This window comes from Musca domestica, unplaced genomic scaffold (assembly GCF_030504385.1).
Source record: "Musca domestica strain aabys unplaced genomic scaffold, Musca_domestica.polishedcontigs.V.1.1 206, whole genome shotgun sequence".
Classification (NCBI taxonomy): Eukaryota; Metazoa; Arthropoda; class Insecta; order Diptera; family Muscidae; genus Musca; species Musca domestica.
This window is the reverse complement of record NW_026712255.1, coordinates 79815-94445: the sequence shown is the minus strand read 5'-3', so window position 1 is coordinate 94445 and position 14631 is coordinate 79815. Positions and strand designations below refer to the sequence as shown.

General features: G+C 36.3%; 2 protein-coding genes across 2 annotated transcripts in view; one reads left to right on the top strand and one right to left on the bottom strand.

Annotated features, from left to right (window-relative positions):
- Nucleotides 1-14631, bottom strand: part of LOC101901736 (uncharacterized) — a 167323-nt gene that overhangs the window by 111634 nt on the left and 41058 nt on the right. The window lies entirely within an intron of this gene.
- LOC131802413 (uncharacterized protein C7orf50 homolog) overlaps nucleotides 7158-14631 on the top strand; it is a 53575-nt gene continuing 46101 nt past the window's right edge. The window contains exon 1 of the mRNA XM_059122603.1: nucleotides 7158-7264. Coding sequence (XP_058978586.1) covers nucleotides 7158-7264 — 107 coding nt within the window. The remainder of the gene's footprint in view (nucleotides 7265-14631) is intronic.

The following is a 14631-nucleotide window of genomic DNA, read 5'->3' as shown; positions in this document are numbered from 1 at the left end:
AAATTATAGTACACATTTCCGAAACCAACTTTATCACAAACCAACCACCAACAGGGGTCCCAAAACAGTATATCAAGGTTCCAGCTTCATCTATTCTCCCCAAACCAAACTCTTCTAAATTTAGTACCACTTAGTAAGTTCACAGACTGAATATATATTTCCTCTATTCCTCAGCTCTATTCCTTCACTCAATACCAAATTTAGTACCATTTAGTACTTTTCGTACATTTGTAATATACCATATCTCAATCCCAAATACCAACAGAGACCTCTATATCAAATTTGCGGTTTCTAGCAATACCTTCACTCAAAACAAATTTAGTGTCATTCAGTACTTTTCGTAAAATTATAGTACACATTTCCGAAACCACCTCCATATGTCCAGTCTGCACATGAACAGCGACCACTTGTAGTATACATTTTCGCCTCCACCTTTCAGCTCTTTATCACAAACCAACCACCAACAGGGGCCCCAAAACTGTATATCAATGTTCCAGCTTCATCCGTTCTCCCCACACCAAACTCTTCTAAATTTAGTACCACTTAGTAAGTTCACACACTGAGTATACATTTCTATATACCACCTTCACATATCAAACGTACTTTCCAACCCTGATTCTGAAAACAAATTTCAAGTTCTTAGCTCTATCCGTTCATATATACTACCAAATGGTACAATTTTAGAAGACTAGTACCATTTTAGAACTTTTCGTAACCTTAAAGTTGGCATTTGGTACATTTATCCTGCACTCCATCAGTGAATCCCATTCCAAACTTCAAAGTTCTAGGTCATTCCGCTTGTCCAATACAAAGTATTCAATTTTCTAGAAACTCAAGGCATGTCGTGACTGACCCTCGTGCAAAATTTAAAAATTCTGGCTTCAGCCGATTCGTCTGGACGTTGATTCTCAGTCAGCTATTTCACTACTCTTTCATAGGTACATATAGATATATATTAACCCATTTTTCTTGTTTTTTAATGCATACATTATGAACTCTTAAAGAGTTAAGTCGAGGTGTTACAAACCAAATAAGAAACTTATAATACTCAATATCACATCTTGAAGAATATAGAGAAATACGTAGGAACTTCGTTGCGCCCCAAACCGTTTTTATTATAGTTTTTTTTTTAATCATTGATTCATTACAGCATCATGCTACAGACCGACAAACCTCCTTCTACAAAATTCCCCACATATTGTTGTCAACGCCGCGGAACATAAACGAAAGTGAAATACTGACATCCCACTCTTTAAACTCGTTACCAGATATGCTAATGACAGAATTTTTCTGTTTGCCGCTAAGGATAAATGTGCGACGATCTTACAAAGACTAGACTGGAGTTTCTTCGAGGGCACAAACGCATGGCTTTGTAGACAGATAAACCGCCAGACATTGTGCTGACTTTTTTTTTTGAAGAGAAACATAAAACGTAATCAACGATGCATTCTTTGACGTAAAATAAGAAGATTTCTTTCAGAAAATCAGATAAAGCAAATCGGATGAAATAAACAACAAACAAATCAGCATCCTTGGAAAAATAATCATTGTCATTGTAAATTTTGTAATATAATCCTCCCTGTATGGTTTCTATACCCTTCAATATGTAATGAAGGATATTTTAAGTTTTTATTTTTTCATTCCATTCGCAACTTATCGAAATAATCGTTACAAATGTGATAAGGCTGGGTTTCTGGAAATTCGTTCTAAAAGGGCAAGAAAAGTTCGAAATTGTACTAAAAATTATAAAATTCATTGTATTGGATAAACAAAATTTTAAAAAATGAAAAAAGAAAGAAAGTGCGAAATAGATATACCAAAGGGTTTTTGGAAATTCGAACTTAAAAGTTACGAAAAATTCTAAAATGGTACCAAACTTCCAAAGTGGTACCAGTTGTTATTATGTGAACGGATAGAGTTAAAAACTTAAAATTTGGTATTAGAATCAAGTTTTGAAAGAAAGTTTTATCTATACAGGTGGTTTGGGAAAAGTGTACTAAGTGAGCGAACTGATACTAAATGATACTAAATTTGAAAAATGTAAATATAAATTAGAAATGTGTACTACAAGTACACGAAAAGTACTTAATGGTACTATATTTGATACAATTTGGTATTGGGTAAAGAGAAAGAAAAAGAGAGTGCTTGAAATCATAAATTGGGTATTAGGGTTGCTATTCATGTGTGGCCAGGACATATGGAGATGGTTTCGGATATGTGTACTATAACGAAAGTATGAAATGTACTGAATGGTACTAAATTTGGTATTCAATCAATGGGTAGGGCTGGAATCCCTGTTGGTATCTGGGATTGAGATATGCAGATGGTTTCAGAAATGTGTACTCTAATTATACGAAAAGTCTAAGATGTACTAAATTGGGTATTGGGTGAAGGAATAGAGCAGAAATCCGGAATAGATGTCACTGTGTGGGTGTGTGGTTAAGATATGGACGTTGTTTTGGAAATGTGTACTACATTTGTACTGATTTATGAATGAAGGTTGTTGGGTAAAGCGTTCTTTATTCGTACGAGAAGTACTAAATGGTACAAAATTAGGTATGGTGTGAAGGTATGGTGCGGGAATCCTGAAATTCGATATTGCGGTCTCTGTTGATATTTGAGATTGAGATATGGAGGTGGTTTTGGAAATGTGTACTATAATTGTTCGAAAGGTACTAAATTAGATATTAGCCGAAGGGACAGAGATAAAATTCTGAAATTTGATATTGAGGTTTCTGTTGGTATCTGGGATTGAGATCTGGTAGTGGTGTTGCCAATCAAAAAAATTGAACTTAATTTGGTATTCTGGTCTATCCCGGAAAACGTGAAGTTTTATATTGCGATAACTATAGAAGCCTGGGATTGAAATGTGGCACGATTTTGCAAATGAGTACTAAAATTATAGGAGAAGTACTAAATGTTACTAAATTTGATTTTAAATGAAGGAGGTGGTTTGGAAAATTCGTACTATGCAAATTGCCACAAAATATGCCGTTGGGTGTTGGAATGGACTGAAATTTGTATTAAGTTCACCGCTGGTTTCTAGGGTTTAAATATGGAAACCTTGAAATGATACGGAGCCATTGTGCAACGGTTTAACTAATATGTTCTTCAGTAAACTTCAAAACGAAAGGGTTTGAAGACTTTTTGATGCAAAGGCCATTAATTTTTCAATTATCATTTCTGCAGCTTTGTTTTGCCCATGAAATAATAAACAAATTGTTCATTTTGAGTACTAAAACTATTAAAGAAAGTCTTTAAGTCGGGCGGGGGCCGACTACACCACTTTGCTTATTTAGTAGAGCTCCGCATAACAATTAAAAGTTTTTACGGGAGAATTCAATCATACACTCTATGATTATAATTATAATTTAAAGTTCAAAAGACTAAATATGCCGAAGCATTTGTATCTTTTAAATTCGGACTTGCATTGCCCATTTGGTGCACAATTAACATGAAATCGGAACGAAGATATATATGGGAGCTATATCCAAATCTGAACCGATCTCGATAAAATTTTGCAAAGATATTTGTGAGCTGTATTTGATATATTTCCCTGAATATCGTTGTTACGGAGTGCATATTACGGCTGTGGGTAACAAACATAACAAATCAGATGAACAATATATATGGGAGCTATAGCTATATCTGAACCGATCTTCACCAAATTTGACATAATAGCGTCTAGACTCAATTCGGTCGTATATGCCGAATTCCATCCCATTTGGATAAATATTAGACGTTTGGTGCACAATAAAAAGTAAATCGGACGAAGTTATATCGAAGCTACATCCAAATCTTATCCGATCCCAATAAAATTTAGCAAATATATTTCTGAAATTGAACCCAAATATTGTAGTTACAGAGTGCATATTACGGCTGCGGAGGACAAAAATAACAAATCGGATAAACAATATATATGGGAGCTTTAGCTATATCTGAACTGATTTCGATCAAATTTAGCATACTTATTTTAAGGCATAATTTGGTTGTATATGCAAAATTCCATACTATTCGGGCTGATATTACACGTTTGGCGCACAGTAAAATGCAAATCAGACGGAGATATATATGGGAGCTATATCTAAATTTTTACCGATTATCTCCAATTTCAATAGAGTTCGTCCTTGGGCCAAACATATGATATGTGCAAAATTTCATCTGGATCGGGCAATAAATGCGAGCTGTACTTTGTTTACAAAAATACATGGGCAGACAGACTGGCGGACGTGCATAAATCGACTCAGAATGTGTATGTGAACAATTATAGTTTTAATATGATATCTTCTCCATTTTCTCACTGGGTATGATGAAGTGTATACTTAGATTCCCTCGCTCTCACTGTATTGATTGAATGCTATTTCAACAAAAGTAAACCCACTGCTGGTAAGTTTTGTTTCTTGTTCCTTGTTTCCTTGTCCCTGGGTTATTCCATAGACAATCACTAGATTAACAACAACGATCACCTACCTCCCTCCCATTGATTCATTCATGTTTTTCTTACAACTTTTTCGTTTGTTTTTCTTTAGTTTTTTTTTTTTGTGTATTTTGGGTGAAAGTGATTTGTTGTTTCATTTTGTCGACACAGACACGCCGCATGTTTTAGCATTTCGTTCGTCGTTTCGAGGTACACCCATACCAATTCAAGCTGTACGTGCTTGAAGAAACAAATCTATGGGCCGCACATGATTATGCCGATCGATGATGGAATGCGAGCACCAAAGATAGCACATGATCGCAACTTCGTGCACAACATATAAACTGTTCGGGTGACGGACGCTACGCTGCGGTAGCCGAAAATAACAATAAATGGTACAAATTTTAAAGCAAAAAGAAATAAAGACAGAAAAACCTCAATGTCTTCTGACCTCTTCCAAAATAGTACGTACGTACGTACCTACATACATCGGTAGACACTGGAGAAATGCCATGTTAGCAGATTAAAACGTTTATTTAATTTTTTTCTTTTTTGGATTGGGTTTTTTTCGTATTCAAAACTTGAGAAAATTGCTTTAAATCACGTTCGATTGTTAATGATGTGGTCTCGACTAAAATATACATATGTTTGGAAGCGTAACATCTTATGCTATCCAAATAAATGGATTAGCTGCAGTGTTCACAACATTGGTTTAGACATCAGCCCTCGGTCCACTATATCTGGTATCTCACGCACATTTTAGTATTTTCCAAAAAATTTAGTATTTTCCGAAAATATTCTGGAGGGTGTATTAAAGTCTTGGGCACGCGATTTATGTCACCCAAGAATGGTTATAAAATTAGGTTCCTCGCTTCATTTCCAGTGCACAATGGCCACCAAAATCTCCGGATACCAGTCCGTTGAACTATTGTGTCTGGAGTATTTTGGAAAGCAAGGTTGGCACTAAAAAATACCAAATTGTCGATCACTTCAAGCAAGCGCTTCGCCGGGAATGGGCCAAAATACCGCAGAGCAACATTCGGTCAGCGTGTGACGCTTTCATTGGCCGTTTGCAGGCCATAATTCGTGCCAAAGGTAATCAATTTGAAGAAATCTAAGCTTATTCTAAAATTTGATGCTAATTCCGACATTTTTTCTTTCATTCTATAAAATTAAACAAGTTAAAAAGCAGTAAGTTCGGCCGGGCCGAACTTTGAATACCCTCCACCATATGGAATGAATTTGGAATTAAAATCCTTAAAAAATTCTGTTAAAATTTTAAAAATATAGCCGTAGGCATTGTTTGTCATAAGTCGTTACGAAAATCAAATTCGAAACTTGAAATAAACGGTGAATAATGTAGCTAAAATCATCAAAATATCGAATATAGGGAGGTACCGTTATATCGGAGCTGTACGAACACCTGGAACAGCATAGACAATTTGCTGTCATAGGCTGTAGCATCCATTATGAACTCCAAATACGACACCTCAAACAATTTCGGTAGGTATTGCATCTAAACCCGAATATAGGGAGGTACTGGTACATGGGGCCTATACGAAGACCTCGACCTGCATAGACAATTTTCTGTCATAGGCTGTAGCATCCATTATGAACTCCAAATACGACACCTCAAACAATTTCGGTGGGTATTGCATCTAAACCCGAATATAGGGAGGTACCGTTATATGGGGGCTATACGAAGACCTCGACCTGAACAGAAAATTTTCTGTCTTAGGCTGTAGTATCCATTTCGAACTTCAAATACCAATTTTAAACAATTCCGGTGAATAATGTCGCTATCATCATCATCAAAATACCGAATATCGGGAGGTACTGTTAAATGGCAGCTATATGAAAACGTGGACCTACCTGGCCCATTTACTAACTTAACCTGCCTTCTTGAAAAATAAACATGTGTGCAAAATTTTAGCCTTCTATCTCAATTCGTTCGAAAGATTACAACAGACAGACCGACATCGCTAAATCGACTTAGAATTTTACGCTGATCAAGAATATATATACTTTGTTGTGTCTGACATGAGTATTTCGAGGAGTTGCAAACGGAGCGACCATAGTATGGTGGAGGGTTTAAAAAAATGTAAAAATTATGGCTTTGAATTTGTTGCAGTTTCTTTTTTCTCACCCGTATGTGGTGTAGGATATAAAAACATAGAACAAGTTTTTTACTTCCTTAAGACAGCGGCTAGTTTTTTCGTAAAAGAACAAATTAAGACTCACCTATATAGGAACGTTTAAATCGAAAAGTTACGTTCTGCATCCTTTGTTCTTAAACACAGCAGCAAAAGTGCCCAAATCGTGCATCTAAATAATTCACAGACAATTTAGGAGTAATAAAAAAATTTCTTAGGTGTTCTCGCAAATCTCATTAAAAAGAAATTATTTTTTTTTTTTCCAATATTTTGGGTTTTTGGATGGGACCTGGTTAGTATCTTCTGACCCTTTTTTATGTCATTTAACTGATAATTAAGTAATTTTCTATGTTTTTTTACAAATTAAGACCTAAATAAAAACTAATGTAAAAAGATTGTCACCGCTGCCATACAAAATATAAAAAAAACATGTAATTAGTTAGGCATTTTACCTAAAGGTAACTCCCATTGCAAGTTTCATGGAAAATTTCTCTGTTTCCACGAGAGAGTAGGCATGCGAAAAAGGCAAATTTCATATTCGTGCGTATAGAGCAATTTTGCAGGTTAAAGATCATTAGGCGCGTCGTATGACTGAGCAAACCACAACAACAACACCAACAATAATTGCAACTATCACGCCGCCACCACCAGCATCATCGTCACCCTCATCGTCTCAACTTTGTGCGACAAACAGGTAATCATCATCATGCCCACCAACAATTTATTGTTGATGTTGTTGTTGCATGCAGCTGGGCAATTTTGTCTGCCTGAATGTCTGTATTAGATGGTGTGACCGAACGACCGACTGCAACTATCACGTCTCATGGCGGCGACGGCGGCTCTTTGGTTTGGGTGGCCAATAAAAAATGTGGTAAGAAAACGTTTGCCAGTTGCATTGTTGGTCAGATGACTGGGATGCTGAACCCGAGATTTTCATTTAATGAGCATATAATTTGATTGGATTGCATAAATGTGGTCATAAATGACTGCGGCTAGTCACCATTGTTACCAAAGAGCTGGGGAGGTGTTACCCAAAGGCAGTAAGCCACAGTATAACAAACATGCCGATCAACCGACAGACATGGTCGTCCTAAACGTTGTGGTATGAAATATATGTGTGAACCGATCATGCATGCAACCATTGTGGGTGTATGGAAAAGTGAATTACTTCATAAGTCTGATAGGGAAAATGTTTCCTACGAGGTTTATTAAAATTATTTCGCTAGCTGTCATAAGTATGTTGCTATTGTGGATAATTTCTTTGAAGAGGACACTCTGGATATATTTATACCCTCCACCTTGAAAAGGAGAGTATGTTAACTTTATCATTATGTTTGTTATATCCCTAATATTCGTCGTAGACCCCATACATTATGCAGGGTGAGATGAAAAAACTGCAACCAACTACAGACTGCAGTCATTTCTAAGCCACTCGTCCGACAGCTGTAAAAGTTATTCCAGTGACAGCTCATTATATTGTTTACAAGCGCACAAAAGCATTTTGGTGAGGATTTTCCAGAAAAATAGTGATGGAATTCATTATATTTGGCTGGAAAACAGCAAGTGGCTATCGTTGGAGAACTCCAGCATTTAAATGTAAATAAATCTTTTGTGTATCGTATCATCTATCGTTACCGTGATGCTGGTAGCGTAGCCCGACGTCAAAGAAGTGGACGGAAAAAAAACAGCAACATCAGCAGAAATGGTTCGAAAAGTAAAGAAGCGACTTAATCGAAACCCGCCAAAAAATGGCTCATGAGCTGAACATATCGCAATATTCCATACGGCAAATATTGAAAAATGAGCTCGGGGTAAAGCCATTGAGCCATTGATAACAGCCGATGGTCGCTCTCCGCTCGTATTAATCGACCGTGGCATCAGAATAAATGCCGAATATTATCGCCAAAATATTCTGTAGGGTGTATTAAAGCCTTGGGCGCAAATATTTATTTGCACATAGCATGCGCCGCCCAAGAATAGTTTACAAAATTAGGTTCCTCGCTTCATTTCCGACGCAAAATGGCCACCAAAATCTCCGAATACCAATCCGTTGGACTATTGTGTCTGGAGTATTTTGAAAAAAATACCAAAGTGTCGATCACCTCAAGCAAGTGCTTCGCCGGAAATGGGCCAAATTATCGCAGAGCAACATTCGGGCAGCGTGTGACGGTTTCATTGGCCGTTTGAAGGTCATAATTCGTGCCAAAGGTGATTAATTCGAACAAATCTAAACTTATTCTAAAATTTGAAGCTATTTCCGACATTTTTTGCTTTCATTCAATGAAATTACAAAAATGTAACAATGATGGCGTTTGACTTTGTTGCAGTTTTTTTATCTCACCCTGAATTTGGTGCAAATTGGTATTGGATGTTGTTTGAAATCTGAAATTAGGGTCGCTGTTCATGTGAAGTTTGAACGAAAGTACTGAGTAGTATAATAGACTTTGAGGTGGTTTGGAAATGTGTACTATAACTGTTCAAAAAGTACCAAATGGTACGAAATGTTGTGTTTAGTGAATAAATAGGTCTGGAATCCCCAAATTTGATCTAAAGGTCTCTGTTTGGGATTGAGATGTCTGAGGTTAAGAACTCTCTCTGGTTGTGGAAATGTGTAATATAATTGTACGAAAAGTACTAATTACTACATAATTTGGTATTTCGTGAAGGGATAGAAATAAAATCATGAAATTTGGTATAGATGTCGCTGTTGGTGTCTGTAGTAAGTAAGTTTGATATATGAAGGCGGTTTTGGAAATGAGTACTATTTATGCACTCTGTACTAAATGGTACTAAATTTTAAACAGTTTGCTTTAGGGTGAACGGATGAAATTGGCATTTTTAAATTTTGTATTCAGGTCCCTGTTGATGGTTGATTTGAGATAAAGATGTGGTTTTGGAAATGTGTACTACAAGTGCACGAAATGTACTATATAGTACTTTATTTGGTCAAATTTGGTATTGGATAAAGAGATAGTGCTTGAAATCTGAAATCCGAAATTAGGATGGCTGTTCATGTGTAACCTGGAGGTGGTTGTGGAAATGTGTACTATAATTATTCAATATGTATAAATGGTCAAGATATGGAAGTGGTTATGAAAAAGTTTACTATAATTGTACGAAAAGTACTTAATTGTACCAAATTTGGTGTTAGGTGAAGGGATAGAGATACAATTTTGAAACTGGACATTTAGATTATTGCTTGTATTTGTGTTTGAGGTTTTGCGGTGGTTTGGAAATGTGTCCTACATTGTACAAAATGAACTAAATGGTACCAAAATTTGGTTTGGGTGAAGGGATAGAGCTGGAATCCTGAAATTTGATACTGAGGTCTCTGTTGGCATTTGAATTACGAAAAGGAGGTGGTTTGTAAATGTGTTCTAAAATTGTGCGAAAAGTACTAAATAATACTAAATTTAATATTGGGTGAGAGAACAGCCCTGAAACGAAAAGTACCAAATGGTACTAAATTTGGTGCTTGGTGAAGGGATAGGTTTGGAATCTTCAATTTTTATATTGAGGTCTCTGTTGATATCTAGAATTGTGATATGTAAGTGGTTTTGGAAATGTGTACTATAATTGTACGAAATATACCTAATAGTATCAAATTTGGTATTGGTCCTGAAATTTGATATAGTTGTCACATTGGTGTCTGTAGTAAAGAGGTGGAAGTGGTTTTGAAAATGTCTCCTATATTTGTACGAAAAGTACTAAATAGTACTAAATTAAACTGGGTGAAAGGAGAGAGCTAAAAGCCTGAAGTGTGATATAGATTACACATTTGGTGTCTGTGGTTAAAATATGGAGGTGACAACGGAAATGTTTGCTATAATTGTTCGAAAAGTACTAAGTGGTTCTAAATTGGGTATTGGGTGAAGGGATAGACCTGGAATCCCTTAATTTGATATTAAGGTCTCTGTTGGCATCTGTGGTGGCAATGGAAATTCTTCGAAATTGGTTATTGAGTGAAGGGATAGTGCAAAATGATACTAAATTTGGTATTGTGTGAAGCGATAGACCTGGAATCCCTTAATTTGATATTGAGGTCTCTGTTGGTATCTGCGATTAAGATGTGGAGGCGGTTTTGGAAATGTGCACTACAATTGAACGAAAAGTACTAAATTTGGTATTGGGAGAATGGATAGTACTAAAGTACTAAATTTGGAGCTGGAATCCTGAAATTTGATAAAGATATCACTGTTGGTGTCTGTGTTTAAAATTGTAGAGGTGTCTCGGGAATGTGTACGAAATACGAAATGTACTGGATAGTAATAAATTTGGTATTGGGTGAAAAAAGAGAGCTGAAATTTGATATAGATGTCGCCGTTGGTGACTGTGGTTGGATCAAAATTTAGACCCTAGGTTTCGTTCGATTTCGTCCAAACTTGGTACATCTTAATATTACTATCATATTTATGTCGAGTTTGGAAATGGGCAGTATCGGTCCACCGTCATCTAATACTGTCATATTAAAAGAAACACTGTGCAACATTCCGATCCGACAACGACCAAATATGTTGCTAATATTTGTCATACAATCCGGCTAGACAAATTGGCGTCGTTAGTCTGTTTTACATAAAAGCCATGTTCAAATTGTAAATCATTTGGCATTGATGTCGCTGTGAGCCAGAGAGAGGTGTGTTGACTTGTTTTGCGTCGTTGGTCCGCTGTTTGTTGTGCCCAAAAACAACACCTCAACCAGGTGTTTGTGTGGGAGACACACACACAAATTTGTACAAATAGGAAGTTAATTAAAAAGGAGTGATAAACCAACAACAACAAAACATTCAAACACAAATAGTTTGGCAGTCGGACAGACGCTCAGCCATCATAATAACGCCGTAATACTGCAACATTTTCTTCCCGAAAATCATAAAACCCAAAAGAAAAAAATGAGTCATAACACTTTGAAAGTCATTAAATATTGATTTGGTGAAATTGTTGTATGTCCCCCGATTCCCGACTTTCATCGAGTCATTCAGCCAACCATTCATCGATGGGATATAAATGTTTCCTTGGAAATTGCACACTGTCGCTAATGGTTGGTTTCCTGGGCCAGCTGTATTTATGAATGTGTGGCGGGCGATCTTTTTTGTCTATTGGAGGTAGTAAAAAGGTTAGGTAAATTTCCTTTTCTTAAATTGTATGGTTCCTTCCTTATTCAAAAGGAAATCAAAAGACATTTATTTTTCGTTATGTGGGAGATGGCCTAATGAAATTGGTGGTAGTAAAAATTAAACAAAAAGGATCCCATTTCATCCACATTCCTTCCTGTTACGCAAAATAGGATTTAACCTGCTGCTGAGTAGGATGTGTAAATAGAACTTGACGTTTGTGTGAAAATTGCAATTGATTTTCTATCACATTATTTTAAGGGGATTTTTGAAATTTACTTACGTTTCTGTGGTAGAATGATAAGTTAATGCTAATGGAACTTACCTGAAAAGAAATGATGGATAAGAAATTGTTAATTAATATTTTACATAGGAATATATAGTAATTTAAGGAAATAATTATGAGGAACAGATAAGGTACAAAGAGTGACACATCCAATAAATGCTTATAAAATATTTTGATACTAAAATATTCAGCACAAGGTTTGAGGTTTACAAAATATTTCAAACTGGCAATTGCCCGGTGCTTCGTCAGCAAAAAGTCCAACTTAAAATGTTAGATTCGTTCCAACAGTTCGTGTTAGGCCTTTTTAGTACTCAAAATGCACAATTTGTTGATTTTGAAAAAATTTCTTAATCATACCTTCATACATCGTACTAAATTTTCAGACTTTCGCGGTTTTATTTTATTACCCAATTTTTTTTTTTTTTCGGAAAGAATAATATGAAAATGCTAACCTTGTACACCAAAAGCCTTCAACATTTTTCATTTTGAAGTTTACCGAAGAGGATATTAGTAAAACAATTTCACAATGGACCCACATCTATTTTTTTTTGTCCATAGCTATTTTAAATATCATATGTAAGACCCAGAAACCAATAGCGACCTTAACATCAAATTTCAAAATACAGCTCTTGCCCTTCGTCTAATACCAAATTTAGTAACATTTAGTAATTTTCGTATAATTTTCACAATGGACACACATCCAATTTAACGGTCCATAACTATTCAACATCTCCATATGTAAGCCCTAGAAACCAAAAGTGACCTCAATATCAATTTCGGAATTCCAGCTTTGTCCCTTCACCCAATATCCAATTTAGTACCACTGAGCATTATAGTCCGCATTTCCAAAGCCAGAGACAGCAACTGTGACATCTACACCAAAATTCAAGATTTCAGCTATACCCTTCGCCCAATACCAAATTTAGTGCTATTTAGTTATTTTCGAACAGTTATAGCACATATTTCCAAAATCACATCCATATCTCAATCCCAGATACCAACAGAGACCTCATATCAAATTTCGGGATTCCAACACTATACATTCACTCAATACCAAATTTGATAATATTAGCACTTTTCATGTCATTTTAGTACACCTTTGAAAAACCGTTCCATTTCTCAATCCCAGATACCTACAGTTATAGAAATTAAATTTCACGTTTTTAGCTCTATCCCTTCACCTAAAACCAAATTTAGTTCAATTTTGTACTTTTCGAACAATTATAGTACGCTTTGGCAAAACTACCACCAGATCTCAATCCCAGATACTAACATAGACCTCAATATCAAATTTCAAAATCAAAATTTTCACCTAATACCAAATTTAGTACCATTTAGTACTTTTCGAACAATTACAGTATACATTTCCAAAACCACCTCCATATATCAACAGAGACCCCAATAAAAAAATGAGGATTTTTACAATTTTTACCAAATTTAGTACCATTTAGTATTTTTCGTACCAATATAGGACTCATTTTCAATCCACCATTCAAACACAGATACAATCATTAATCTAAATATCAAATTCACCAATCACAATATAGTCCACATTTCCGAAACCACCTCCATATGTCCAAGATACAAATGAACAGCGATCCGAATAACAAATTTCTAATTTGAAGCACTATCTGTTCACGCAATATCAATTGTACCGTATATACAGGGTGAGATGAAAAAACGGCAATCAACTTAAGACTGCTGTCATTTCTAAGCCACTGTCACTGCCACAGCTGTCGGACAGCGGTTAAAATTATTCCAGTGACAGCTCATTATATTGTTTACAAGCGTACAAAAGCATTTTGGTGAGAATTTTCCAGAAAAAAGTTATTCGTGATGGAGTGATGGAAAACCACAAGTGGCTATCTTTAGAGCACTCATTTAAATGTTATAAATCGTTTACCGTCATACTGGTAGCATAGCGCGACGTCAAAGAAGTGGAAGGAAGAAAACAGCAACGTCAGCAGAAATGGTTCGAAAAGTAAGAAGAGACTTGATCGAAACCCACGTCGCAGAGGCCGGAAAATGGCTCGTGAGCTGAACATATTGCAGTATTCCATTCGGCAAATACTGAAAAGTGCAAGAACGTACACCGCAATAGAAAGAAAATAGACTCAAAAGAGCTAAAGAGCTGCTTTGCTGTGCCGAAAGTGGTGAACTGCCAAATTTGGTTCTCTCCGTCTCCAATGAAAACATTCGTTGTCCAGCAGTTTTGTAAACAAAAACAAAAAAAATAAAATATCGTGTTACTTGCCAAAGAGGTCAGCTGAAAATGTGCACTTTCGGTGGCCACCAGAACTCAAACGCCGGCCAAGGTGATGGAGTGGGCCGCCAAAACAGCTGATGGTCGCTCTCTGTTCGTAGCCTTGGGCATGCAAACATTTTGACCGCAGACCTTGGACATTCAACAGGACTCAGCACCATCGCACTCAGCAACGTGCCACCCAATAATGGTTACAAAATGAGGTTTCTCGCTTTATTTCCAGCGCACAATGACCACCGAAATCTCCGGATACCATCCGTTAGACTATTGTGTCTGGAGTATCCTGGAAAGCAAGGTTGGCACTAAAAATACCAAGTGTCGATCACCTCAAGCAATCGTTTTCGCCGGGAATGGGCCAAAATACCAAGAGCAACATTCCTGCAGTGTGTGACGGTTCATTG